General features: G+C 41.7%; 1 protein-coding gene across 1 annotated transcript in view; it reads right to left on the reverse strand.

Annotated features, from left to right (window-relative positions):
* Positions 1-1,409: 1,409 nt before the first annotated feature.
* LOC126299606 (calcium/calmodulin-dependent protein kinase type 1-like) overlaps positions 1,410-26,670 on the reverse strand; it is a 1,453,155-nt gene continuing 1,427,894 nt past the window's right edge. Inside the window, exon 10 of the mRNA XM_049991637.1 lies at positions 1,410-6,094. Coding sequence (XP_049847594.1) covers positions 5,960-6,094 — 135 coding nt within the window. The 3' untranslated portion in view covers positions 1,410-5,959. The remainder of the gene's footprint in view (positions 6,095-26,670) is intronic.

Raw genomic sequence — 26,670 nt, forward strand, 5'->3', positions numbered from 1 at the left:
ATGTTGTTGGGCAAGGAGGTGGGGGGAAAAAGTAGTGAAAAAGGAGAGGAATGGGGAAAGATGTGCAGGTCTGTTGGCAGAGGGTGGCAAACAAAGAGGATGGGAGACAAGAATGAGGAGATGATAGGACAGATGGGGTGGAAACTGTTGAGGGGAGGGTGTGAGTACAGTGTGTTACCATAGTTTGAGGCCAGGATAAATATGGGAGTGGAGAACAGTTTGTAGGGGTAGCTCCCATCTTCGCGGTTCAGAAAAGCTGGTGGTGGAGAGGAGACTCCATATGGCTAGGCTAGTAAAGCAGCCACTGAGATAAATCATGTTTTGTTCAGCTGCATGCTGTGCCACAGGACGGTCTACTTTGCTCTTGGCCACAATTGGGCAATGGTTATTCATCCTGGTGGACAGCTGGTTGGTTGTCATACTAATATACAAAGCTGTGCAATGATTGCAGCAGAACTTATCCCTACAACACATTCTCTACTCCCATAAGTATCCCGGCCTCAACCTATGGTAACATACTGTCCCCACACCTTTCACCCAACAGTTCCAGCCCTGTCCAATCATCTACTCCCCATTCTTGTCTCCAACCTCTTTGTTTGCTGCCTTCTGTCAATGCACCTGCCCATCTTTCCCCAATCCTCTCCCTTTCCAATTCTTTTTTCCCATCTCCCTGGCCCACAACCTCCTGACACTGTGCCTGTTGGCATTCTAGTCCTTGCTAAGTCCACCAGATAGCATTCCTCTCTCCCCCACCCACCCACTACCATCTCTTCTCCTTCCCTTTCCCTGCCCCCTCCAGATTGCTGTTTCCATCCCATGGGTTAGTTGCATTCTGGCCTGAGTTGGCAGTCATGTGCATGAGGTGTGCTTGCCTGTGTGCGTGGGTGGTGTGTGTTTTGTTTTGCTGATGAAGGCTGTGGCTGAAAGATTTGTCTAAGTGTCTTTTAATTGAGCCTGTCTGCAACTTAACATGTCTTCTTTTTGGTAAGCATCAATCTATCTTTTCCTACATTGTTAACATTGTATTTTGATTTACACATGTGCTCAAGATAGTACAGCATTACTTTTTCCTTGAGATGCTTTAAGGGCTTCATTAATATTTTGCAATGTTTCTTTAGAAGCATCCAAAAGGAATTCTCACCCATCCTTTCATATCTGTATGTGTGAAAAATGTCAGTTGGCATTGTGATTTAGAATCTAAATTAAGCAGAAGACTTTCATGTTAGTGGGTGGAAGAGCCAGTTGTCTAGTCAAAGAAAAGGATGTGGATATCACCTCTGACATGACTGCACCATGTTTTGTGCATCCAAAATACATACATTAATGAAATATCTCTGAGTTAATATGTAATTCTTCCTTGAGGTGTGTAAAACTGTATTTGATTAGGTATCAAAATAGTTTGAAGATAATGCTGGTTTTATGGAAACTTTATAAGCAATTTAATACACACAAATTATCACATGGGTAGTTTACATACAATGTAGTAGTACATCAACTTCAGTTAAAATACATGAAACATACTCATTAGTCCTGATCATTATTGTTTTAAATATATACATACATCTCAAGTCAGTAATGAACTAGAGGAATAGCACAGCCCCCTTGGAATTCCATGCTTTGATTTAAAGAATCAGTTTGATATTTTTTTGTTTCCTTTTTTAAAGTTTATTATTGTTGGGGGTAGCTACAATACAAGATTCCTGTGACATAAGCATCATGTTCGATATGTGGATAACAATTAATTTCTAATAAATCTGGCATATTGAAGTAATGCTAACACTAGTTTCAGTTAAAACAATGAGAACTTTAATACTGAATTTGAAGATATCAAAAACAGAGTGAAATCAGATGAGACGATTAAATTTATTTATTTAAATCTCAAATTGTATCAGTAAACATATTTTGTTCCTCACAAATTTCACTTTTTTGATGCAGATTGTCATTTTCCATGCTCCTACTTTCTTTTTTTTCTTACCCTTCATCATTTTGTCTTTATTCTTTTATGTTAAATTATCTTTATTGAAGATATAGCCTTCAGCACATTCTTTAACTAGCATAAAAATATATGTTTATTCCCTCTTTGACTGAAATCAGGATAACAGTACAATTCAAGTCCACCTAAAAGAATGTTGTAGTATGCTAAAGCACTTATGTATGATTAAGTTTGTGTCATGACATGATTTACAATTTGCACAGTAGAGTCACAGAAATCTTCAGATCAAACTAAACTCAGTGCTGCAAACTGCATATAAAATAAAGTCCACAATATTTTCTCTGTGGTTTGTTTCCTCAGTTATATATTCTTATTATAAGGTACACACAGACAAAAATGGAACATATTCATAATCTTGGTGGATAACATGTATTTTTATGTTGTCGTATGGTTATGGTAAGTATTACATAGCCTAACCAAGAAAAAATTGTAACTTTATGCCCTTAAAAGTAAACAAAAGTAAGGATTAATATGAATGATAACATTAAAAGTGCACATATCTTTCTCTGCCAGCAGCTTTGTAAATGAATTAGTGGACTGAATGTCTGAGTGCTTTGCACAGTCATTTTCTGTCTCTTATTCTGGAACTGTAATAATCAAAACCTCTACATACAGGGTAAGGCCATTAATAATATATACATTGGGTAATAAAATATGCAGACAATATAACATCATAAAATGGATATATACTACATTTTTAAATGCTTAAACCTTGTTGTAATGTCACTAAAGACAAGTACATGGTCTAGAGATAAGAAGAGTTAGATTTTTTTCAAATTTGAAATTCTCAAGAAGCAGCTCTAGATTTATCTGCTTCTACTAATACCAACATCCTTGTACTGTGACCTTTTCAGTTGCAATGGAAATAAAAATGAGTGTGTGAACACACATTTCAAAAATAGGTAAAGTCTTTTACTCTGTTTAGACGTGGTAGTTGTATATTACTTTATTCTGAAGCTTCAGCTAATAGTTACCTATATGTGGGTACAGATTACCTGATGCACACTATTAGTTTGATTTACTCAGACACACCTCTGAATGGAGTTGCATATTATATGCAAGAATAGAACTACATTTGAGATTGAAACAATGCTTTAGACCATGAGGTTTCCCACACACTTTACAGTCAGAGAGAGGATAATTACCTGTCTAACACACACTTTTGGCTCTTGTTCTTAAGTTTGAAGCAAGATAACTTTTTTGTAAATGTGGAACATACAGTGCTTAGAAGCACAATTGTTTGTGCAATGTTTAAAAAAATGTTATTTCATACATGAAGGTACCCAAAAAAATGGAAAATGTGTGTGCCTTAAACTGATGACTTCCTAACATCACCCAATTAGCAGTGAATTTGTTGTAAAAGGTGTATGTCTTCTTCTCTGTATTGATTTACTAACACAGATATCATTAATGGTAGAGCACAGCCAGATACAACCTCATTGCAAACTTGCTCACCTCAAACCACTTATTTTATGTTAGAGCACATGAACTCTGGAAATACAAAATAAAGATAGCAAAACTGTGAAACATTCAAAGTGGACAATATAAGTGATTTTAGAGTCAGATTGATTGTGCAACTAATAAAATGTTACCAGACTCAAATGAATTCAAGCAGCCAACAACGTAAAGCGGAAGAAAATATGATAGATAATCCCCCACACGTGCTCACATGCTATGAGAATGATTAATAGTAGAGAGAGAGAGAGAGAGAGAGAGAGAGAGAGAGAGAGAGAGAGAGAGTGTGCAATTTACAGCAGACTGTGAATCAAGGCAAACATATCTTATACCAAACACCTTAAATTTTAATTAATAATGATACTAGATGTTCTCACTTTATGAACAACTTGCCTTTGAAAGTTTCTCTATTTCACAAATAACAAAGTTTGTTACAGTAAACATTTGTTCCTACTATTCCCAGCACGTTACTCTTTTTATGTTATTTTATAATTACTATAATTCTCCAACTCAATTATAACATGAGGCATTTTCAAAAGAAAGAGCTGCCACCACCTCTCAAGCTCACATGGTCAAGATTTCCATTAACCTGTTTCATATTAAAAGACAAGTAAATTCTGAAACTGTTATACAATCCTTAATTACCACTAATAACTACTTATACCACTAGAGCTACTGCTACTACTAGGCCAATGACAATACAGTTAGTTCCCTAAATGAAGTAAAAAATAATTTTTGGTTAGTTGTAACATGCCTGCAGCAGTGTACTGTATAGTATGTTTTCTTTACACTGTGTATATCCACTGGAGCATTTGTTCCTGGAATAATCCATTCCCTCTCTCTTAATAGTGAAAACAGCGATACCCTTCTTTGCTACCTATGCCCATAGCTGCTGGAGAGTTCAGCTGGAAATGTTGGCTGTCCTTTGAAGGTTAGGGCACTGTTTAATGTATACACAAAAATAAGTAGAGCATGTCGAAATTCAATGTAAATGTTATGCACAGATATAAATATTTTAATTTTTGTAACTGGCATGCAAGGAGGTGTGGGTGGCTCCAGGCCATTACAATTGCTTGTAACATAACAGTGTACATAAATGGAAGTTTTATTGTATATCAATCATTTTACATTGTATTTAAGAAGTAAATAAGTTGCTAGCTTGTTAATGATTTGTCACTATTGTCATTAAAGTAAATGATTGTTTATACCGTAATGAGAAAAAGATATTCAAGTTTTATTCAGTTGAGGTAGTCTTCAGCAGTATTATGCAGCACTGACATTACAATTAAGAGTATGACACAACAGTTAAGTAATCTTCTACTAACTCAGTTTTTGGTGAATCTGATGTTTCAAGTGTAAACAGGTTTACCATACTTAAATTTTGTGTTCATGAGAAAGTAGCAGTTACTTTATCATACTTTCAGTGAGGGACTGACTATTCAAGCCATATCCACCATCTCCACTTCTTTTACAGCTATTCAGTAGACAACACACAACATTCAGACAAATTAATATTGTCTGTGTCAACCCTAAAGTCAGAAAGAATCTACATAAGTTCTAATACCAACATGTCATAAAGTTTGCCTTTTCATTTCAATACGCCACAAATAGGTTGCCTGACTGACTGGGAGAGCAAGCAGTGCTGCTGATTAACATATGTGGCATGCCAACCATAAAAAGCCATAATGACTGTGATTGTAAGTGCAAAAATTTTGGAGAACACAATGTTATCAGCCTTTCCCAGTTGCACAAACCATTCCATCCTTATATTTGATCAATTCTTTCAGAATTTATACCAATATACACAATTTTCTTTAATATTTCATTGTTTCTAGAGGAAAAATGATCAGCTGAAAGTTCTGTTCATGCATTTTTGACATTTGGATAGGACGACAGTTTATGTTCAAATTTATCAGAAGAAGTGATGTTAAACTTATGCACTATTTTGAAAAGAAACTCTTCTTGTGACCCAAATTTAACACATCTATATCACTATGATACATATCAGCCACTGTCAAGAAATATACCACATAGGAGCACATTTATTTCATCAGTACATTGCGACTGAAAAGAAACTTTGAGTAATTTAATTTTACACTTCTTTCATAAAGAGTTCCATCACAGCAAGCTAGCAATTTGCTTTTAAGTAAAGCATTATTTTGTGCTTTTTCTTTCATGGTATATGAGCCAGCAGCCACACGAGTGACATGATAAGGAAAAAAATATATATATATATAAAAATAAAAACAGGACAGAAATTTTAATTTTTTTTTCAGATGTGCACTAAAATCAAGTAAATACTAATATCATACTGATTTGTTATGAGATTTGTTAATGTAATTGCCACAGATCAGAATTTCAGATCTTTGTCGCAAACATTCAGAAATTTGAATTTCCCACTTAAGAGACTATTCAGAAAGAAAAGCACCAATATACATTTGGAGTGTAAACTAGAACAGTTCAAGGCCTTGAAACAGATATTCCAATGTTGTACAACAAAGACAGGACATGCTAGTCATTTCGAGGAGAGCCATTAAGGCTTTCACTGAGGCAGGTTCGAGCTGGCACAGGGCTGCGTCCAGAGCTACTTCCACTCAGAGCCATCCGCTGCATTTGACGGATCACCGTGGCTGCGTGATATGCTTGCTGAAACACAAATTTCTCCATTCAGTACATGTAAATATTATAATTTCCTCTCGTTTGCAGTGCGTAAATGGAGAAACATATTTTCAACTGAGAAACTAAAATCTCTCAAGTGGGGAAAAATAACTGGACTTCTGCTTCACATGAGAAATCTTTTGGAATTAATGACTGCACATTGTGTAGCTCATGTACACCACATCAACACTGAAGGTAACATGCTTACCATGTCTCTACTGATTAGATGGACCTATAGCATCCAACAAAAAACTGGCAGGAAAAATTGGGCTGTACTTCATCTAAATTAAATTTCTGCTTCCTCCTATATTTGGAGGTATGGAATTTCTGGTGTGTTAATGTTGATTTGACTGTATAAAAATTAAAAAATTAATCTCTGCCACTGTAGTTTAATTTCTTTACTTGACAACTATTTTTGGATGGCTACCTTCCATGATAAGGTGTCTAGTTACAAAATTCCTTCCTGTTTGCTAGGCACCTGATGATGGAGGCTAGTTTTCAGAAACTGGTTGTGAAGTGAATAAATAGAAGTCCAGTGATAGAGGTTGATCAAATTTTTTTCTTATTCAGTAGCTGCCAAGAATCATGAATAAACACATTCAATGACACCTTTCTAAAATATTGGTGGATGGGACACAAATGAACAGAAAATAATTTAAACTTTCCACTTTTTATGAAAGGCACCGGAGAAGACTACAAATTTCTAACAAGTTTGCAGGTACAAGTATGATAACTCTACTCTTTGCAAGTTGACTTACTTTCCATTTCCCCGTACTAGTACAAAGAAATAAAATTTAATGTCTCACCAGTATGTAATTACTTTTATATCTTGATAAAAATTCATTGGTTAAATTAAAACTGTTGAGAAACTTATACTGATATCACATAAAAAATGACTTTCTGATGTATAAAATTATTTCTGAAAAAATCGAGAACCATTTTTTCAAAAAAGAAAAACTCCAGGATGGAATAATGACAAATATTTTACTAGTGTTTTTCATTTGTCTCTGTCTGCAACTCAATGCCTCATCAGTTTTTTTGTTTGAAATATAAAACAAAGAAGGAAGGAAAGTGAGGATTTAATGTCCTGGTGATGATAAGATCATCCAAGATCGCTGACAGACTCTGATTGCACAAGGATGGTACAGAGTATTGCTCATGGCCTTTTCAAAGTAACCATCTGAGCATTCACCTGAAGTGAGTTAGGGAAGCAACAATAAACCTCAATCTGGGTGGAGATTTGAACCCCACTTTAATGCCAATATCTTAATCTTTGTGCCATCTTGCTCAGTTACAATATATATGTCTGGAACCATCAACTTTTTCATTAATTTCAGTACTCCTTTTCTCTCAAGTAGAATTTTTGTTTCCTGTTAAAATTTTTCATTTCTTGTATTTGATATTCACAATATGATACAAAATTTTATGAATTTAGTGAGGGTGGTGCATTCCGTTGCATGTGAAATTTCATAATTCTATCTCACTATCTTTCCATGTATTTTCTAAAGAATGTAAAGACGATCTTGGGGAAAATTGGAAAATATCATGCTCTCCTGGAAGAAATGAGTGTTAGTTCCACAAGGTATGCAGGAGAATTTCTTTGAAGTTAGGGAGGTAGGAGATGAGGTACTGGTGGAAGTAGGGCTATGAATGTGGGTCACGATTGTGCTTGAATAGGTCAGGCAGTAATGCAAAGGTCCCAGATTTGAGTCCAAGTCTAGCACAAAGTTTTAATCTGCCAGGCAGTTTCACTTTTTGTGGTGACAGTTAAATAGGCTGCTGGCAATACTCAGTTATGGATTATACCTCCCTACTTGAAAACTGCAAATGAAATGAATTTTATTGTGGTGCACTATCAATAGTGGACATCTCATATGTGGCACTGGAAGCTCCAATTGAAGAAAGAAAGATTATTGTTTACTGTCTCATTGGTGGTGAGGTCATCAGAGACAGAGCAGAAGCATAGACTTTGGAAGGATGGGGAAGAAAACTGATCATGACTTTCTGAAGGAATTTTAGTGTTTGACAGTGATTCACATTACCTGCCTAGCTTGGGTATTCATAGGGTAAACATGTCAGAGATACTCAGGCTCCAGCGACAACCATGGCTTGCACCTTTATGAGGCATAGCCACCTTGGAGAGCGCTTGAGATGACAGAACCCTCTGATGAGTACTGCTAAATACTGCATCCCAGCTTTGCTGCCCAGTCTCTCACTAATCACTGAAGCCTTTAGTCATATGCCATTTGATAGTAGAGTCATGACCTTGCCTGATTTACTTTAGTGATTTGATGATTTGGATTGCCCTCTGGATTTATGTGTATGCTTATGATGACTTTGCTATGCATTGGACTTGGTTTGGTTATATGTGCATTTCATGATGTCTGTTGTCATTTACCTCTGGAACCAGATGTTACATTCTGCCAGTCTCTATGTTACCACCAATGTGGATTATCTTAAACTGTGTTTTACCTACACAGAGTAGGATAGAAGAATGTCTACAAGGACTTTCTCGCTGAGCACCTATTCCAGCGTGGCATTGACCCCAAATATCTGAAGCTGTGAAAGCAGCAGCAGCAGCAGCAGCAGCAGTAGCACCACCACCACCACCACCACCACCACCACCAACAGCAGCAACAGCAAGGAAAACAATGGGAATTCCACCAGCAACAGCAGACACAGCTTTTACAGCTTCCGCAACACCAATGACAGTCGTCAGATGCATTTTGCTTGCCTTCCACTCCATCTTTCACTTGTTTCATTGAAGCAGATGAGAATTGGAAGGTCTATTTATGTTGTTTTGTTCTCCACTACAAGGCAAGTCAAATAACTGACCCTGAATATTAGTGTGCACTGATACTGTCTTCTAGGAGTAAACTGATGCAGTGGTGCAAAAATTATGCCCTCTCTTTGATGCCAGTAGTTTTTACTTTTTCTGATGTTTGTGGTTAGCTTTGTAACTATTACGGTCACCAAACTAATGTCATTGCAGCTGGTTCAAATTTAATCAGTGTCTTAAGCAACATATACAATCCTATGCAGCATGAGCTGCTAACTTCTAAGGCTTGACATGCAAGTGTGATTTTTCCTGTAAACAATTTGATACATCATATGTTGATTCCTTAATCCATGATGTTATTATCCATCTTGCTTCTGGTTGAGAAATTAGTGAGTAGGCTTTAGAGGTGTCTCATCCCGATTTGAATGATGTGTTAAAAACTGCCAAAGCTCACAAAGTAACTGTGTCAGCGAAAGCTATGTTTTGTGATCCCTCTGGTGTCAACACCATAAGCAGTGTTAGTCATTACTCTGCTCTGCACTCAGCTAATGATTTCCAACTATCATCATCTGATTTACCAAGCTCTTATTTGTCTGATAGTAAGATGACATGGGATTCGGTAGTTAGCGTTAGTGATCCCCTGCCCTCATCATTGATAGACACACACACAAATGGGAGCACTTTGTTCAGCATCAGTGCATCTCAAAGTGAGTGGAGGCTCAAGCAAGTCAAAAGACCAAACCAAGTTAGTGCCATCAAATCATGTCCAGATAGCAGCCTACAGCATCAGCACCCTTTCCGTGATGTCATATGGATGCCACAAACAAGGGCATCTGGTGAGTGCCTGCCTCAACCAGTGTGGATCAACATTGCAGTCAGCATGCTATACATTATCTTGCTGGTGCCCAGGGCAGTAGCAGATGGGGTGCAGCATCTCATGTTGCAACTGGAAATTAAAGGAAGTGACAGCAGATTTCCAGTTGGAACAGATGTGGCTGTGTCTTTGATTAATGAGGACACACATCAGCACATTGGCTCCTTGCAGTTGTAGTACCCTCACTGTAAAATAGTGGCATACAATGGCCAGTTGATCCTGGTGTGGGGTCAGATTGTTGTCGAAGCAAAGTATAAAAATGTAGCTTGGTAACTAACCTTGCTTATAGTCAAATCTTGGATGACAACTAAAATATTTCTAGATGCTTTTACACTTTATTTTTCCAATTTAGTACCAGTTTTATCTAGTTTCATCTGCAGTCCCATTCACAGAACTTGATACACTGTGTGCACAACTTTAGTGGTTGTTTGAATCTACCCATTAAGTTGTGCAACAGCAGGCCCACATATCCTTAAAGCAATTGGCAGTAACTAAGCTTTGTAAAGCTTGTTCACTGCCTTTAGCCATGCATGAGCAAGTTAAAGTAGTATCAGGTAGGTCGCAAAGTGTTGGAGTTACATCATCAGTTTGTTTCGTTTTAGGGCACAAAAAACAACTGAGGTCATATGCGTCTAAGTCAAGACTATAGAACGTAAACAGATAGACAAGGGAAACGACTATATGTCAGTCCCAGTGGAAAGAATATGAGACATCTAAACAAAAACAGGGCTAGCAAAAAACACAATACAAAAATAGAAATTCAAAACTAAAAATTAAATGGCCTTCACCATATTGCTTCAGTGGATAAAAAGTAAAACACGGTATACAGCCCATGCATTGTTTGCTAAAACAGCTGATAAATCAGATGGAAAACCCAAGATGGAATGTAAGTTAGAAAAAAAGGGCATTCCAGCATGTAGTGGCAGACAGTTAAAATTTGGGCGCAATGCGTAAAAAGTGGTCGGGCAGTGCCATTGAGCAAATGACAATAGCTAAAAAGGCAGTGCTCAATACGCAGCCAAGTTAAAATAATCTCCTCTTGGTGGGAGGGCCGAGAGGAGGTCATCCAAGGCAGTGGAAGAGGCATAATATGCTGAAGCTTATTCCCGTGAAGGGATGACCACTGGCGATGCCAAAGGGACACCACCTCCTGATAGAATGCAATGCAGAGATCATCGGAGGGAATAGAGGTACTTGCGGGCTGAGGTGAGAGGACTGCAGCCTTGGCAGCAGCGGCAGCAGCAGCCTCATTTCCTGGCAGACCGACATGACCAGGGACTTACAGAAACATGGCATTGGCTCCACCAAGAGGGAGCAAGTGACAGTTTTTCTGTACCCGCTGCACTAAGTGATGAGCAGAGTAGACCGCACAGAGACATTGGAGGGTGCTGAGTGAGTCTGAGCAGAGGACACAATTGTTAAGGCTGTGTCATCAGATGTACTCCGCAGCGTGATACAAGGTGAAAAGCTCGGTTGTAAATACTGAGTAGTGCGTTCGAAGCTATCAAAAGACACAGGTGCCAAAGGCTGGAGTAGTGTCCTTAGGAAGTGAATGAAGGCCAAGGTTAACATCGGCCATTCACAAAGCCAAGGTAGTGAAGGGTTCACACCCACGGGGAAAGTTGCAGGCAGCGTGAAGTTAAGCCACTGTAGCAAGTGGCGAAAGCAGACTCCAGGAGGTAACAGAGAAGAGGGACAAGCCCCATACTGATGATTGAAGGAATCATCAAAGAAGGGGGCATAGGAAAGGGGGCCAAGGATGGCAGACAAATGGCATGCATACCTGCTGAGGAGAAAGTCACGGAGGTAGGACAGTGGTAGCTAAGCAGCTTGAGCATACAGACTCTCAACCGAGCTGGTGTAAAAGTCACCCATCACCAACTGGATACCACAATTATGGATAGTGTTGAGCAGGAGCAAAAGGAACGGGCATGCAGATGCATAACCAAAGCACCCATAGTCAAGTTTTGAATGGACAAGGGACCGGTACAAACGGAGGAGGGTGGTTTGATCAGCACCCCCAAGAAGTACCGTTGAGGACATGTAGGACATTGAGGGACTGTATACAGTGGGCTGCCAGGTAAGAGACATGGGAGGACCAAGAGAGTTTCCAATCGAGCATGAGCCCCAGGAATTTCGTAGTGTCAATGAATGGAAGGGCAACAGGCCCAAGATGTAGAGATGGTGAGAGAAACCATTTGTTCTGCCAGAAATTCATACAGATTGTTTAGTCGTAGGAAAAGTGAAAGCAATTGGCGATGCTCCAGGAGTGAGGATGATTAAGACAGCACTGAAGATGCTGCTCAGTGAGGCAGGTTGATAGAGAGCTGCAATAGATGTCAAAATCATTAAAAAAAAGTGAACTGGAGACGCCTGGCAGGAGACAGCTCATGATAGGGTAAATAGCAATAGCGAAGAGGATGATGCTCAGGACGGAACCCTAAGGCACACAATTTTCCTGAATAAAGGTGTCTTACAAAGCAGAACCCACACGCACCTTGAAAACTTGGTCTTGTAAAAATGCCCAAAGAAAACATGGCAAGCGCCCACAGAAGCCCCTCCTGTAAAGAGTACGGAGGATACCAGTTCTCCAGCAGGTGTCGTAGGCCTTCCCCAAATTGAAAAACATGGCCACAGTCTGGGATTTCCGCAGAAAACCATTCATGACATGGGTGGTCAAACTAACGAGATGGTCAACTGCAGAACACTGCTTTCGAAATCCACACTGTGCATTCGTGAGTAAATGGCGATATTCAAACCACCACAGCCGAGCATTAATCATACATTCCATCACCTTACAAAGACAGGTGGTAAGAGAGATGGGGCAGTAGTTAGAAGGAAGGTTTTTGTCCTTACCGGGCTTAGGCATGGGTATGACTATGGCTTCATGCCAGTGTCCAGGAAATGTGCTCTCAGCCCAGATGCAGTTGTATGTGTTAAGCAGAAAGTGCTTTCCTGCAAGAGAGAGGTGCTGCAACATCTGAATGTGGATCGCGTCTGGCCCTGGGGTGGAGGACTGGGATGAACTGAGAGCATGATCTAGCCCCCTCATAGTGAAAATGACATTGTAGCACTCACGGTTTGGAGAAGAGAAGTGTTATCACCTGAGCCTCCTCCACTCATTTCCTACTGATAAAGGCAGGGTTATAGTGGCAAGAGCTCCCTTCCACAAAATGGCGGCCCAAGGTGTTGGAGGTAGCAACAGGATCCACGATGACAGCAGCACCTACTGTCAAGCCGGAAATGGATATTGGTTCCAGAGAGCCGTCAAAGGCTGGCCCACACAACAGAGGAAGGTGTGGAACTGTTAAAAGAACTAGTGAACAATATCCAACTAGCTCTTTTACTATCCCAAAGAACTCGACGACACTTTGCACACATCTGCTTATAATGAATGCTGTTTTCCAGCATAGGGTGGTGGTTAAAAATGTGGAGAGCACGTCTCCATGCACAAATTGCATTGCAGCACACCTCAGTCTACCAAGGGACTGGGACACGATGTGGTAAAGAGGAAGTGCGAGGAATGGAATATTCTGCAGCAGTAAGGATAACGTTCGTGAGATAGTCTACCTGGTCATCACAACTGAGTAAATCAGCATTAGTAAGCTGCCATTTGGGCATACATGTGGGTGGGGTAGGAGTCAGCAGATGGAGAGCACAAAGGAAATGGTCGCTCTAGTAGGCATTAGAAAGAACGGACCACTCAAGATGATGGGCAAGCTGGGCAGTGCAAAAGGATAGGTCCAAGTGGGAATAAGTGTGTGAGGAGTCGGAAAGGAAAGTGGGTGCACCAGTGTTAAGGCAGAAGAGGTTGAGTTGGTTAAGAATGTCAGCCAAGAGGGCACCTCTCTGGCAGGTCCTGGGAGAACCCCAAAGGGGATGATGCACATTAAGTCACCGAGTAGCAAAAACGGTGGAGGTAGCTGCCCAATAAGCTGAAGGAAGATAAATGGCACAAAGGGAAAAAGTCAGGTGGGGAAGAAAGAGGCAAACAGCAACAGCTTGAAGACGGGTAGTCAGGGAGATGGGTTGACTATGAAGGTCATCCCGCCAAAGCAGCATGATGCCCCCATGAGATAGGATGTCAACCTCAGGTGGAAGGCCAAAACGAATCAGTTCAGCTCCCATTCAAAACTTCCCTATAAAACAGCGCAGTGGTTGCAAGTGTGAGCACTGGCCATAAGTAACTATGAGATCAATTATTGGCCCACCATGCAGCACTCCATACTGATGCACTTTTCCAATTGCTGTGCAGCCAAGATGCCGAGTTTGGTAGGCACAAGCCACTGTTTTCTGAGTTAGATGCAAATCAGCAATACACTCTTAATGAATTTCCAATTACAGTGTATGAAGTAGCAACAGAAACAGCCTGTGATCTGCTCCTCTGCAAGATTTTGTGTGCTGTGTGGTGGGATTGGCTGAAGCACTTGCCTAAGGACACCAGCCTGGAATGGCACACCCATCTTTCCATACAGTAAAGGCTTAACAGCACTGAGGGGGCCAGTTTGTTGGCTAGGGACTATGCTGAATGCCAAGTGGTAGTACCTTCCATGCTCTGCTCCCACATAATGAAGCTTCTCCACACTGCACAATGGGGAATGTGCAGAACGTAGGCAATAGAATGGCATCATGAGCATAGGCCTCGGGTTGATACCACAATTGAATCTGCCATGCCTGCACTGACAACTAGTTGGCCATAGCACAGCATTTCAACCCTTGGCTATATCCTGACCACCACTGGCAAGAGTGCATGTTAATTTCACCAATCCCTTCCGGGGAGCATTATGGTTGCCAGTTGTCGATGCCTACTCTTAACTTTCCTTATGTCTCATGGCATTGAGAACCCAACTACTGCCCCTTTCCATCTCGCACCAATTTGGAAGCTGAGCAGATGGTCAGGACATTCAAGATGCACATGTGAAAGCTACTGATGACAGTTTCAGCAAGGATGTACTCACCAGCTTCCTCACCACCTATTGGTCCATCCCTGTGAATGGATGTAGCCCAGATGAAATTGCACACGGGTGCAGGCCCTGCACCCCGTTTGAGTATCCGGCTCAGTGGGACCACTGCCCACATGTGCAGTCATATTACCGCGTGGACTCCCACGTCTGGGCTTTTAGATTCAACAAGAATCCTGGGTGGACCCAATCACTGGCAGTAAGGGGAGGCAGATGTTTGAGGTTAAGGCCAGGCAGGAGCAGCTGGTTTGGCACTGGAATCACCTCTGACTGCCATATGATGTACTACCACCCCTTTCCCCTCCACTGCCACCAGGTGTGTCATCTGCAAGTGCTCCAGAGAGAAGCCAGCCCATGATCCTTCCTCTTACCACTATACCCTCTGCCCTCAGGTGTCAAAAGGAGGTAGACAATGACCAGCAATGATGAATGTCAAACCCCTACACTGCTCCCGACTCCAACCCCCACCACCACTGCCCACCTTCCTTACGATCAACTGAGGTTCAACATTATTGGCCAACAGTGCTCATGGGGACTGAACCATTGGTTCCATCTCCACCACATACAGTGTCCACTCTCCTGCAGGCTGGCCCAAGCTGCACCACGGATTCCATCAATCAGCCCGGACTCCCACAAATGCCACCACCTTCCATCCTACTGCAGGAACCTTTGGTGGGAATTCCTGCATATCTCTCTCTTCCCCCCTCCTTCCTTGGTGATGTCAGCACAGGCCAGGCCACCCGAGTGTCTACAGTGAGAACCCATCAGATATATTTGGGTACCCTGATGACAGCACAGCTTGTGCCTGCATGAAGTGCAGCTGCCGTGGCAACACGTGAGATGGCACCACTCTCTGATGAGGGTTAACCACTAAATACTGCAGTCCGATTATTGCTGCCCAGTCTCTCACCAGTCACTTAAGCCTTTAGCTGCATACCATAGAGTAGTAGAGTTTCGATCTTGCCTGATTTATGCTTGTGATTTGGATAGCTCTCTGGATTCTTGTACATGCTTAAGATGACTTTGCTGTGCTCTGGACTTGTTTTGGTTATTCATTCACTTCATGATCTTCACTGTCATTTAGCCCCAGAACCACCTTTTTTGTGCCATCAGTCTATACATTACCACCAGTGAAAACTATAACAAACTGTGTTCTTCCTATGCACAGCAAGACAGAAGAAGAATTCTGGCATTCATGTTAGCCAATTTAGGGAAAGTGGAAATCATAAATCCAGATGGTTCGACACAGATCTCAGGCCCTGTCCTCAGCATCACCTCATTTGGTCACCTTTGATTAGGGGCACTAGGTTGCAAGATCTGAATTGTCAACAAAAAAGCAATTTCAATTGATTGGAGTGTAGCAGTGATGATGAATGATACAGACATTAGATGCTTATTAAATGGACAGCACTGGAAATTTATATGACAGAGATAAATTGATAATAAACTACTGGGTAAAATTAAGTGGAAAACGATGTGAGAAATCATTAAGCCCTTATTACACTCCTGGAAATGGAAAAAAGAACACATTGACACCGGTGTGTCAGACCCACTATACTTGCTCTGGACACTGCGAGAGGGCTGTACAAGCAATGATCACACGCATGGCACAGCGGACACACCAGGAACCGCGGTGTTGGCCGTCGAATGGCGCTAGCTGCGCAGCATTTGTGCACCGCCGCCGTCAGTGTCAGCCAGTTTGCCGTGGCATACGGAGCTCCATCGCAGTCTTTAACACTGGTAGCATGCCGCGACAGCGTGGACGTGAACCGTATGTGCAGTTGACGGACTTTGAGCGAGGGCGTATAGTGGGCATGCGTGAGGCCGGGTGGACGTACCGCCGAATTGCTCAACACGTGGGGCGTGAGGTCTCTACAGTACATCGATGTTGTCGCCAGTGGTCAGCGGAAGGTGCACGTACCCGTCGACCTGGGACCGGACCGCAGCGACGCACGGATGCACGCCAAGACCGTAGGATCCTACGCAGTGCCGTAGGGGACCGCACCGCCACTTCCCAGCAAATTAGGGACACTGTTGCTCCTGGGGTATCGGAGGGCCATTCGCAACCGTCTCCATGAAGCTGGGCTACAGTCCCGCACACCGTTAGGCCATCTTCCGCTCACGCCCCAACATCGTGCAGCCCGCCTCCAGTGGTGTCGCGACAGGCGTGAATGGAGGGACGAATGGAGACGTGTCGTCTTCAGCGATGAGAGTCGCTTCTGCCTTGGTGCCAATGATGGTCGTATCCGTGTTTGGCGCCGTGCAGATGAGCGCCACAATCAGGACTGCATACGACCGAGGCACACAGGGCCAACACCCAGCATCATGGTGTGGGGAGCGATCTCCTACACTGGCCGTACACCTCTGGTGATCGTCGAGGGGACACTGAATAGTGCACGGTACATCCAAACCGTCATCTAACTCATCGTTCTACCATTCCTAGACCAGCAAAGGAACTTGCTGTTCCAACAGGACAATGCACGTCCGCATCTATCCCGTGCCACCCAACGTGCTCTAGAAGGTGTAAGTCAACTACCCTGGTCAGCAAGATCTCCGGATCTGTCCCCCATTGAGCATGTTTGGGACTGGATGAAGCATCATCTCACGCGGTCTGCACGTCCAGCACGAACGCTGGTCCAACTGAGGCGTCAGGTGGAAATGGCATGGCAAGCCGTTCCACAGGACTACATCCAGCATCTCTACGATCGTCTCCATGGGAGAATAGCAGCCTGCATTGCTGCGAAAGGTGGATATACACTGTACTAGTGCCGACATTGTGCATGCTCTGTTGCCTGTGTCTATGTGCCTGTGGTTCTGTCAGTGTGATCATGTGATGTATCTGACCCCAGGAATGTGACAATAAAGTTTCCCCTTCCTGGGACAATGAATTCACGGTGTTCTTATTTCAATTTCCAGGAGTGTAGATGGAGAAATACATCCATGGTAGAGGCAGGCAACCATTCAGATTTGGCAAAACTTCGAAATATAGAAAGGTCTTGATTCTTTATTGAGTGTTGCGTGCTTCAAAATTTCATCATCAGGCTGAAGGTTAAAATCAGACTTGATACAAAGCTCATGAAAGTAAGCACATAGACCAAATACAATACAAGTCTCATCTTATGTAGGCATATTTGACAGTGCCATTGTTTATTTGAATAGAACCAGTGCCAACTTACTTTAATGAGCTTTGTATTAAATTTGATTTTAATCTTCAGTCTGCTGATGAAATTTTGAAATGCATAATGCTTAATGAAGAATTGTTTGATCAAGATCTTTCTGTATTTCGAAGTTGTGCAAAAATAAGTAAAGTCAGATGGTCCAGTGAAGGGATGGATTATTATATTACAGGAACATGAAATGATGAAACTGACATAATAAGTTATTACTATTATTAAAGAAAGGAAACTGTTAGCTGTACTAGTACTATTCCATCATTGCAGCTACTGATGTGCCTCTCCAATTTACTGCCTTCTCTTCTGTTTTGAGAAAGGCAACCAACACACAGTTGATTCATCTTGCACTTATTTTTATCTTATTTCTGATGGATCACTGTCTCTTCTTCAATATTCTCTTAGGCATTGCGATACCTATCACACTCTTCATACATCGCAAACAATTTATTCTCTACAGTTTGGTAAATTAACTACATCTTTACCTTGAAAAGAAGATAAACTGGAGGAAATGAAGTTATATGACTACAATATTGCCTTGAGATGATGCTATAGATCAAGGAAAAACAAATTTTAAAGCAATGTTTTAATTTTATTTTTAGTGAAAGAGGAACAGAGGAAAGTGTGAGTAGTAATTCTTGTATGGTTGGTATATAAATAAAAAAGCATTAAGGAAGATAGAGTTTAAATTCTGAACTTGAAAAAGTCATTCAACTGTGTGCCATTGTTCAGATTGTTTGTAAAATTGAAAACGTCTGTGTCACTCCATAATAACTAAAATAACAGCTCCACTTAAATTCATAAATTTAATGCACATTTTCCCACATTTGCAGTACATTTTGATGCTATGTGAACACATTAGTCATATGGTATGGTAATTAAAACTGAATTTCATAATTATACAATGTGAATAAATTGTTTATAGACACACACTTATCTCCTGCACAAGAGAGAATTATTTTTACCTCTGCAAATTACAATAAAGGGAGACAAATATTTCTTTCACTATTAGTTCATGGTACATCTCTTGTTAACGCTTGACACATATCAGCTCTTACAGCTGCAGATAGCATATTTTGTTTTGTGGTAGTACTCTTTCCAATGGAAATGGTACACACCGACTGACAACTACAACTGATCTAGGAAAATCTCTAAAATATTCATGCATATTATTTTATTTTAATGAGCATGCAGCTTTGGCTTGACAGGCTATTATACTATGCTTCAAAAAGCTTGATATTTCATTAATGAGTCTAAGTAGATTTGGCACCAAGCTTAAAATTATCCACTGTTATTTGTACCAAATATTTAGAAACTAAGAATTTTCCAAAGGTAATACATTTTTATTATTGTATTCTGATATTTGCAGGAGGTTCATTTTACTACTTGTTTGGCTGCTTTTTAGAAAATGTTTTGAAAGAAGCTTTTTGTATTTAGGACATACAGTAATTCCTTTACGTTCTACAAAACTAGACCTAAGATCCTCCATACAACAAGTTTACTATTATTGCTGGTAGCATTAGCAAGATACTGCAGAAAACAGTGAACTCCAGTATTTATTTCAACAGTGATGTCATGCAAGATAGATGAAAAATGATTAAGCTATATTCTTCATAAAACATTATAAAATACCAGAAGCTGAATAGCCTTCTATAGGATCTTCTCTGTTCTCCTTCATATGATTAGTGGGATCCTCAGATCAACTTTTAAATATCTATGTGGCAAGTAATCATATTTCCACTATTTTCTCCAGACTGTGAGGATATACTGGAGCTCAAGTCACATTTTGTAAGGAATCTCTACTACAGTCCTCTCTAGGTATGGCCTCACAATTCCTTTTATTTTATTGAGATGAAGGATGTGAGAGAAGAGAGATTTCAAATTTTGTGTTACTGATAAACATTATGCAGAATTCCTGATTTAATTTATTTGTCTTGATTAAAAAGACAGTATTTCCAGTTGTTATTTGTACTGATACCATAACTTCTTATTCATATTCAGATAAGAGAATAGCAAAATAAGGCATTGTACCTTCTGTTCTGCTTAGGGATATTGAAGTAAAATTAAATTTCAGTGACTTGCATGATGTAGCGAAATGGCTCTAGTACAGAGATGCACTGATGTACAAGGAAGTACCTATACCATAGAAATGCATATGTGTAACGGTTTAATGATTGATGGCATGAAGTACACTATGTGATCAGTAGTATCCAGACACCTGGGTGAAAATGACTTACAAGTTTGTGGCACCCTCCATTGGTAATGCTGGAATTCAATATGTTGTTGGCCTACCTTTAGCCTTGATGACAGCTTACACTCTCACAGGCATATGTTCAATCACGTGCATAAAGGTTTCTTGGGGAATGCCAGCCCATTTTTTCAAGAGTGCTGCACTGAGGAGAGGTATCAATGTCAGTCGGTGAGGCCTGACACGAAATCAGCATTCCAAAACATCCCAAAGATGTTCTACAGGATTCAGGTCAGGACCCTGCACAGGCCAGTCAATTACAGGGATGTTATTGTCATGCAACCACTCTGCCACAGGCCATACATTATAAACAGGTGTTCGATCGTGTTTAAAGATGCAAACCCCATCCCCGAATTGCTCTTCAACAGTGGGAAGCAAGGAGGTGCTTAAATCATCAATGTAGGTCTGTGCTATGATACTACCACACACAACTGAGTCAACGCCTGATACAGTTGTAAAAGGGTAGACCGGTCAGGACCCCAGCTTGTGTGACTCAAGCAATGAAGAGCATTAGCATGGTGCCAGCATGTTCGTTTAAGCTGCCGAATATGAGGCAGCCAAGTCAACCTGGTATCAAAAAGCAAGCCTGAAAACTGATTCGTCTCCAGCACAGCAAGAGGTTCCCCGTCAAGATAAAGCTGTGTTGCTCAGGGTGAACAGTGTAACACCGGCAGAAATGCATGATGTAAGTCTTGGTGGCGGAAAACTGGAAGCCGTACATTACGGCCCAAGCCTGTGCCTTGTGGATAGTTCCCCGCAGCTGCCATTCAGCAACTGCAATGCCAGTGGAGCTGTACTACAGGCAAAAGTCACCAGCATACAAAGAAGCTGATACGGATGTTCCCACAGCTGCAGCTAGCCCATTGATAGCAACTAAAAAGAAGCAGACTCTAAGGACAGAGCCTTGCTGGATGGAGGAACTAGAGGTGGGACCAACTTGCATGTGGAAGGAATGAAGCAAAAGAAAATTTTGAATAAAAATTGAGAGTGGGCCCGTAAGACCCCACCCATGAAGTGAGGTGAGGATTTGATGTCGCCATGCCGTATCGTATGTCCTCTGCATGTCACCATGTACAATGCAGTGGCCGATGGCCTTCACTTAATGACTGAGGGCAGCAGCGTTTCCATAGTGTTGTCAGTGCTAACAGACAAGGAACACTGCATGAAATAACCATAGAAATCAATGTGGAATGTATGACAAACATATCCGTTAGGACAGTGCAGTGAAATTTGGCATTAATGGGTTATGGCAGCCAATGGCCGATATGAGTGCCTTTGCTAACAGCATGACATCACCTGCAGTGCCGCTCCTGGGTTCGTGACCATATTGATTGGACCATTGATGACTGGAAAACTGTGGCCTGATCTGTTCTGATTTCCGTTGGTGAGACTTGGTAGGATTAAAGCATGGCACAGACCCTGCAAAGCCAAAGTTGTCAACAAGGCACTGTGCAAGCTGGTGATGGCTTCATAATGATGTGGGCTGTGTTTACATGGGATGGACTGGGTCCCGGTTATGCGATTGGTCTGAGGAACATTCTGGACAATTCGAGCAAATGATTTGGTTCATGCACAAAATAATGCACTGGCGTCATTTTCACAATTATGGTTGTCTACAGAGGCAGCATGTATCAATATTTCTCCAGGGAACTTCCAACAACTTGCCAAGTTCACACTATGTCGGGTTGCTGCACTTCGCTACGCAAAAGGAGGTCCGACATGATATTGGGAGGTATCCCATGACTTTTGTCACATCAGTGTATATTGGCTATAACTCAACTACAGTGTGCTTCCAGCACAGTGACTTCTCCCTGTGGGTTTGCCTCCCCTATGCTCACGGGCATGTCTCCTCCGGAGACTATTTACAAATAGTGAATCACATATTATGGACACAATTCTGTTTATGACAGTGTGTTGATACGGTGATTGTTACAGGTACCAGCAGAGAGCACCAGTCATTACCAAGAAGTGTGTACTCGTGGCCCAGAACTGAGCGAGCTATAGCAACAGTTCCTAGTCTCATCTATTGCCCAGTCTCCACCTCATTCCCGCTGTGCTCTATACTCCTGCAGCTGTGACCAGTACTTCTTTCGAAGGTGGCCCCGCCTGGTTCCAAGCTGACAATGAGGCTACTGTCTGTCCGTGCCACACCTCATTTTGTCCGACACCCAACTGTTACCCAGCTCCTGCAGTGCCCGATATTGCTCTGCATGTCAGCCACCATTGGCCCTTCTCCTGAGGTTAGCATCACCTGTACATCTGTTTGTGATGAAATTTGATTCCACACACTGCAGTTTCAGGTATTGTCTGCCACTGTTATCTTGCCCAGCCACCATTCCCCCTCCCTTCAGCCAAGCCCAATGCAGGCCTGCCACTCTGCACCTTCACCAGGAGGATGCAGCTGTGGCCAGCTTTCCTCACAAGTGTGACACAGCCCAAGACACATAATCCATCTCCTCTTAGACCTATTCACTCTTGCTACACATGACCTTATGTGCCACCTGTTTGCAAACCCATCAGCATGAGCCTGACATTGCTCCTCTCATCCTACACCTATGCCATGAGGACACAGCCATGGCTGGCTTCCCTCCTGATGGTGCTACACCATGTCTTCCAGCACCCAGGTCCCCTCTTCAGTTACCTCCCACCACATCCAACACTGCACTGCACTGCACCCACAACGCCACAGCCATGGCTCCGATGCTGCTTGGTTTTTGCATCTTTGCAGCCAAGACTGCCTCCTTTTCCAGGGTGGTGGTATACCTTCACTGTTGATGAGTGTGCAGTCTGCAGTCCAGTGTCGTCCTGTGGCTACAGTTGAACCCGATGCCGCCCTCCCATGGTAGAGCCCGAAACTGCCCACTAGTACACACCACAGCTTCTAGCTGATGCAGCTGTGGTTGACTTCTTTCACTTGAGGACAGTGTAGCACTATATGACTCTTCTTCTGGGTAAAACACGTTGTCCTCTGTGGCATAGATTCTTTCTATACTCCTGTGCGCACCACAGCAGTGGTCTCCTCACTGCCGTGTGTCACCTTTTGGCTCCCATTTTTCCTTTGTGTTCTTGTGCCTGTTGTAGCAATGACCTTCGTCATCCTTAGCCTCTCTGCAGCCAGCATCTTTCAGTACCCTTGTGCACACATCTTTCACTGACAACTTTTCTGCTGCTCTGGTCTTTCCTCTGTTTTTACATTTTTCAGGGCATTTCTCCACCCACTGGGCTACATCCCACATTAATGTGCACCACCATGCTCAGCACACCTCGAGATCTCCTCCTGGGCTCCATATGTGTCTTATTGTGCTTACAGCATCCATCTCTTCCCTACACTCTCACAGCCGGTGACCAATATCCACAGGTTCGTCAGTTCCCGCAGACTCCACATCTGTTGTCAGCACCACTCCACTCTTGGCATTTCATTTGTCTCTTCCAGTGCTTCTGGCACACCCATCCATGTTACCCCATGACTGCCAGCACCTTCACACCTCATGTGAGGGCGCCATCTGGTCACCAGGCTCGCTTCCATGGACCACAGGATGGCTCACACCTAGTTGCATTCTGTGCTGCTGTTAACTCTCCTGCATTTTCTCTTCACAGCATTGCCCCTGTTGGTCACACCCTGGACAGCAACTGCTTCACAACATCCAGTCCTGGGTTCCTGGGCTGGGATTGCAGGTAATCTGAACTCTCTATCCCAGTGTACTTCCCACGTCACCCGAGGGAAGCTCTGATGCAGGATCTGCAGCTTTCATTGATTTGGCTTCACCACCCCCTTGTTAATGGGCAAGTGGTGGTGTATACAGGCTGCAGGCTGTCTACATTATGCTTCCAGCACCGTGTCTTCACCTCGGGGTTTGTCTACCCTTGGCCTACACGCATCTCTCCTCTGGAGATGTGATACCATTTAGAAATAGACTGTTGATACACCAACTGATACAGACACAACCATGGGGCATCAGCCACACTTCTGAGCAGTGTGTGCATCAGGAAAATGGTGGTGCTGATATTGAGGAACCAAGTTACAGAGATCCTTTCACCTGCTGGATATTTGAGGTGGAATGCAACCTCCAGCAGCACTCGATTTCAGTCCAGGACCCAGCTTCACCTTGTAGCCCATCAGTGGAAACTTGGTGAGACCAGCCTGAAAGCTCTCAACTACTCCACACCATCTCCATGCTTTTCCACAGTAAGTTGCACATAGCTCCAAATTCCAGTGGGGATAAGAACCCCCTTGGAATTGTTATTATACCAGTGGACTTTGTTTGTTACTCTTAAGTGATCATTAATAATCTATCAGTTGTTAGCCCAAACCAAACTTTATTGTGAACTTGTGCTGTGAATAAATGTATTCTTTAAGTTCAACATGGGAATTATCACTCACTGAAGTGACCCACAACCAGTTTAAACAGTCATGATTTGAATGGATTTGTTAAACAGGAAACTGAGACGCAAAGAATGGTGAGTAATAACTTCCACTTTGTATGAACATGAAAACTAAAATGAGTTTATTTTAAAGATACATAAACTTTTTAAAATTTCAACATCAGTAATCATAACTGTAAGGAAATCACAAAAGAAAACATTTCAATAAAATTTAATTTATGTCATCAAGTTTTCAAAACATCCACTGTCTACTGCAATATATGTCTGCCATTCCTGCAGGAATCCAGTATTTTAAATCCTCTCAGTTTATTGGAACTTGTGCACGGATTTCATCTTTGAGTGTATGCCACAGAAAAGAATTCCAGCAGTGTCTAATCAGCTGAATATGTAGGCAAACTGATAATGCCTTATCCAACAACTAGGAAAGAGTTGGATGAGCACTTTCCTTGGCATAAGATAGTAGTGGTCCAGGTACACATCATACTGGTACCACTGGTATCTATGTAATTTAAAGATAATTCCTTCAGGAAAGCTGTTCACATGTCAGTAAGAAATTGTACATATTTGTTATCTGCTGTGGTTTCTTCAATGAAGTGAGGCCCAAATGCATAATCACCTACAACCCATTCCCAAATTTTCACACTCCACTGAAACTAATGTACTGTCCCAGTCAGTGCAGATTCTCAGCAGCCTCAAAATACATACTGTATTTCTAACATTCAGCTTTCCAAGATTTGTAAACATTACTTCATGAGTAAAGAGGATACTCTGAAGAAAGAATCAACTATTCTAATATTGTCTCAGAGCTGAGTGACATAAATCCACATGTCTTCTGAAACTTGCTGTTTAATCACATGCTGAAGTTACACAGGTTACAGATGGATGCTATTTGCATGTAAAGTGCAATAAATGCTGAAGAAACATATTCTGGAAGCACTAGTAATCTCTCTGGAATTATGATGAACAGCTTCCAGGACATCTGCTTCATTTGCTTTGCTTGTTGCAGGCTTGCTCCTTATCCTCTGCATAGCATTAAAGTGCCCTTACAACAAAATCATCTTGCACATTTACTTAATTATCATTCTTGTTGGACACTATCTGCCAGGATACCTTATGGCTAAAATGTTCTCTTTCTGTTCCTTCTGCACACTCTGTAAAGAACTACAATATTTAATTGCCCTTGACTTGAGAAAATCAAATTAACCAGCACTCAATACATGTGAACTATGTAGAATAGAAAGCTAAATATCCTGTGTGATTCTTTTAATATGAAAACTGTGGTAGTGCAACACAATTTTCTCCTTATCCCATGTGACAATTTTCCTCTTTAGGTACAAAATTGTGAACACTCACATATAACAATTGGTTTGGTGTTCACAACAGAAAAAATCCTAAACCTTAAATTTTGTAATTTATCTGGAACTACTTATGGGATTTCAGAGAGTAGAAGGTGGCTGAATTTGACTATTTGAGACAGATACTGGAAGCACCATAAATTACTATACATTCATTTGAAAAAGCACAGTGGTTATCAATATGGCTATGATGAGAGACTATACATTGTTTGGAGAGAATTTTGTTACAGTTCAAGTGGGTGAAAACAGAAGTACAATCTCTTTGATGGTTACAGAAGCACCTGAGGTGAACAACTTAGCTAGATCACCTTGTTTACTGGTGACATGCTGTGCCCTTTTCCCAAGAATTCTCAGTAACAAAATACTATGGGATTCACCACTGAGGCCATTTTAATTATTTCTTTCAGCACCAGCAATGGAAAACTTTGCTCAGGGGAGACCATTCTACTATGGTAACTTTCACTTTCCATTCCAAGGCCTTAACTTAAAACTCTCTTCTGTTTGTTTTCATAGTTTAATTTTGGTCTTAAGTTTTTCATTATAGGAGCCATACCTAATTTTGCACATATTCCCCTCTTCTAATTGTATGTATTGTTAGATCTTTTTTCCCAAGCAAAATGTTACTATTTTTTTAGAAACTAATATCTCACTTTTTGAAATCTTCTGTTGGGCTTATGTTCTGATACTCAGCTAGGAGTAATAGTTTTAGAGGGCTGTGGTGCAGAATAAGTTCCACTCCTGAAGTTTTTCTCTGATAAAGAAGGAAATAAAGTTTATGGCTTCAGAAGTTTGAT

Source organism: Schistocerca gregaria, chromosome X (assembly GCF_023897955.1).
Source record: "Schistocerca gregaria isolate iqSchGreg1 chromosome X, iqSchGreg1.2, whole genome shotgun sequence".
NCBI lineage: Eukaryota > Metazoa > Arthropoda > Insecta > Orthoptera > Acrididae > Schistocerca > Schistocerca gregaria.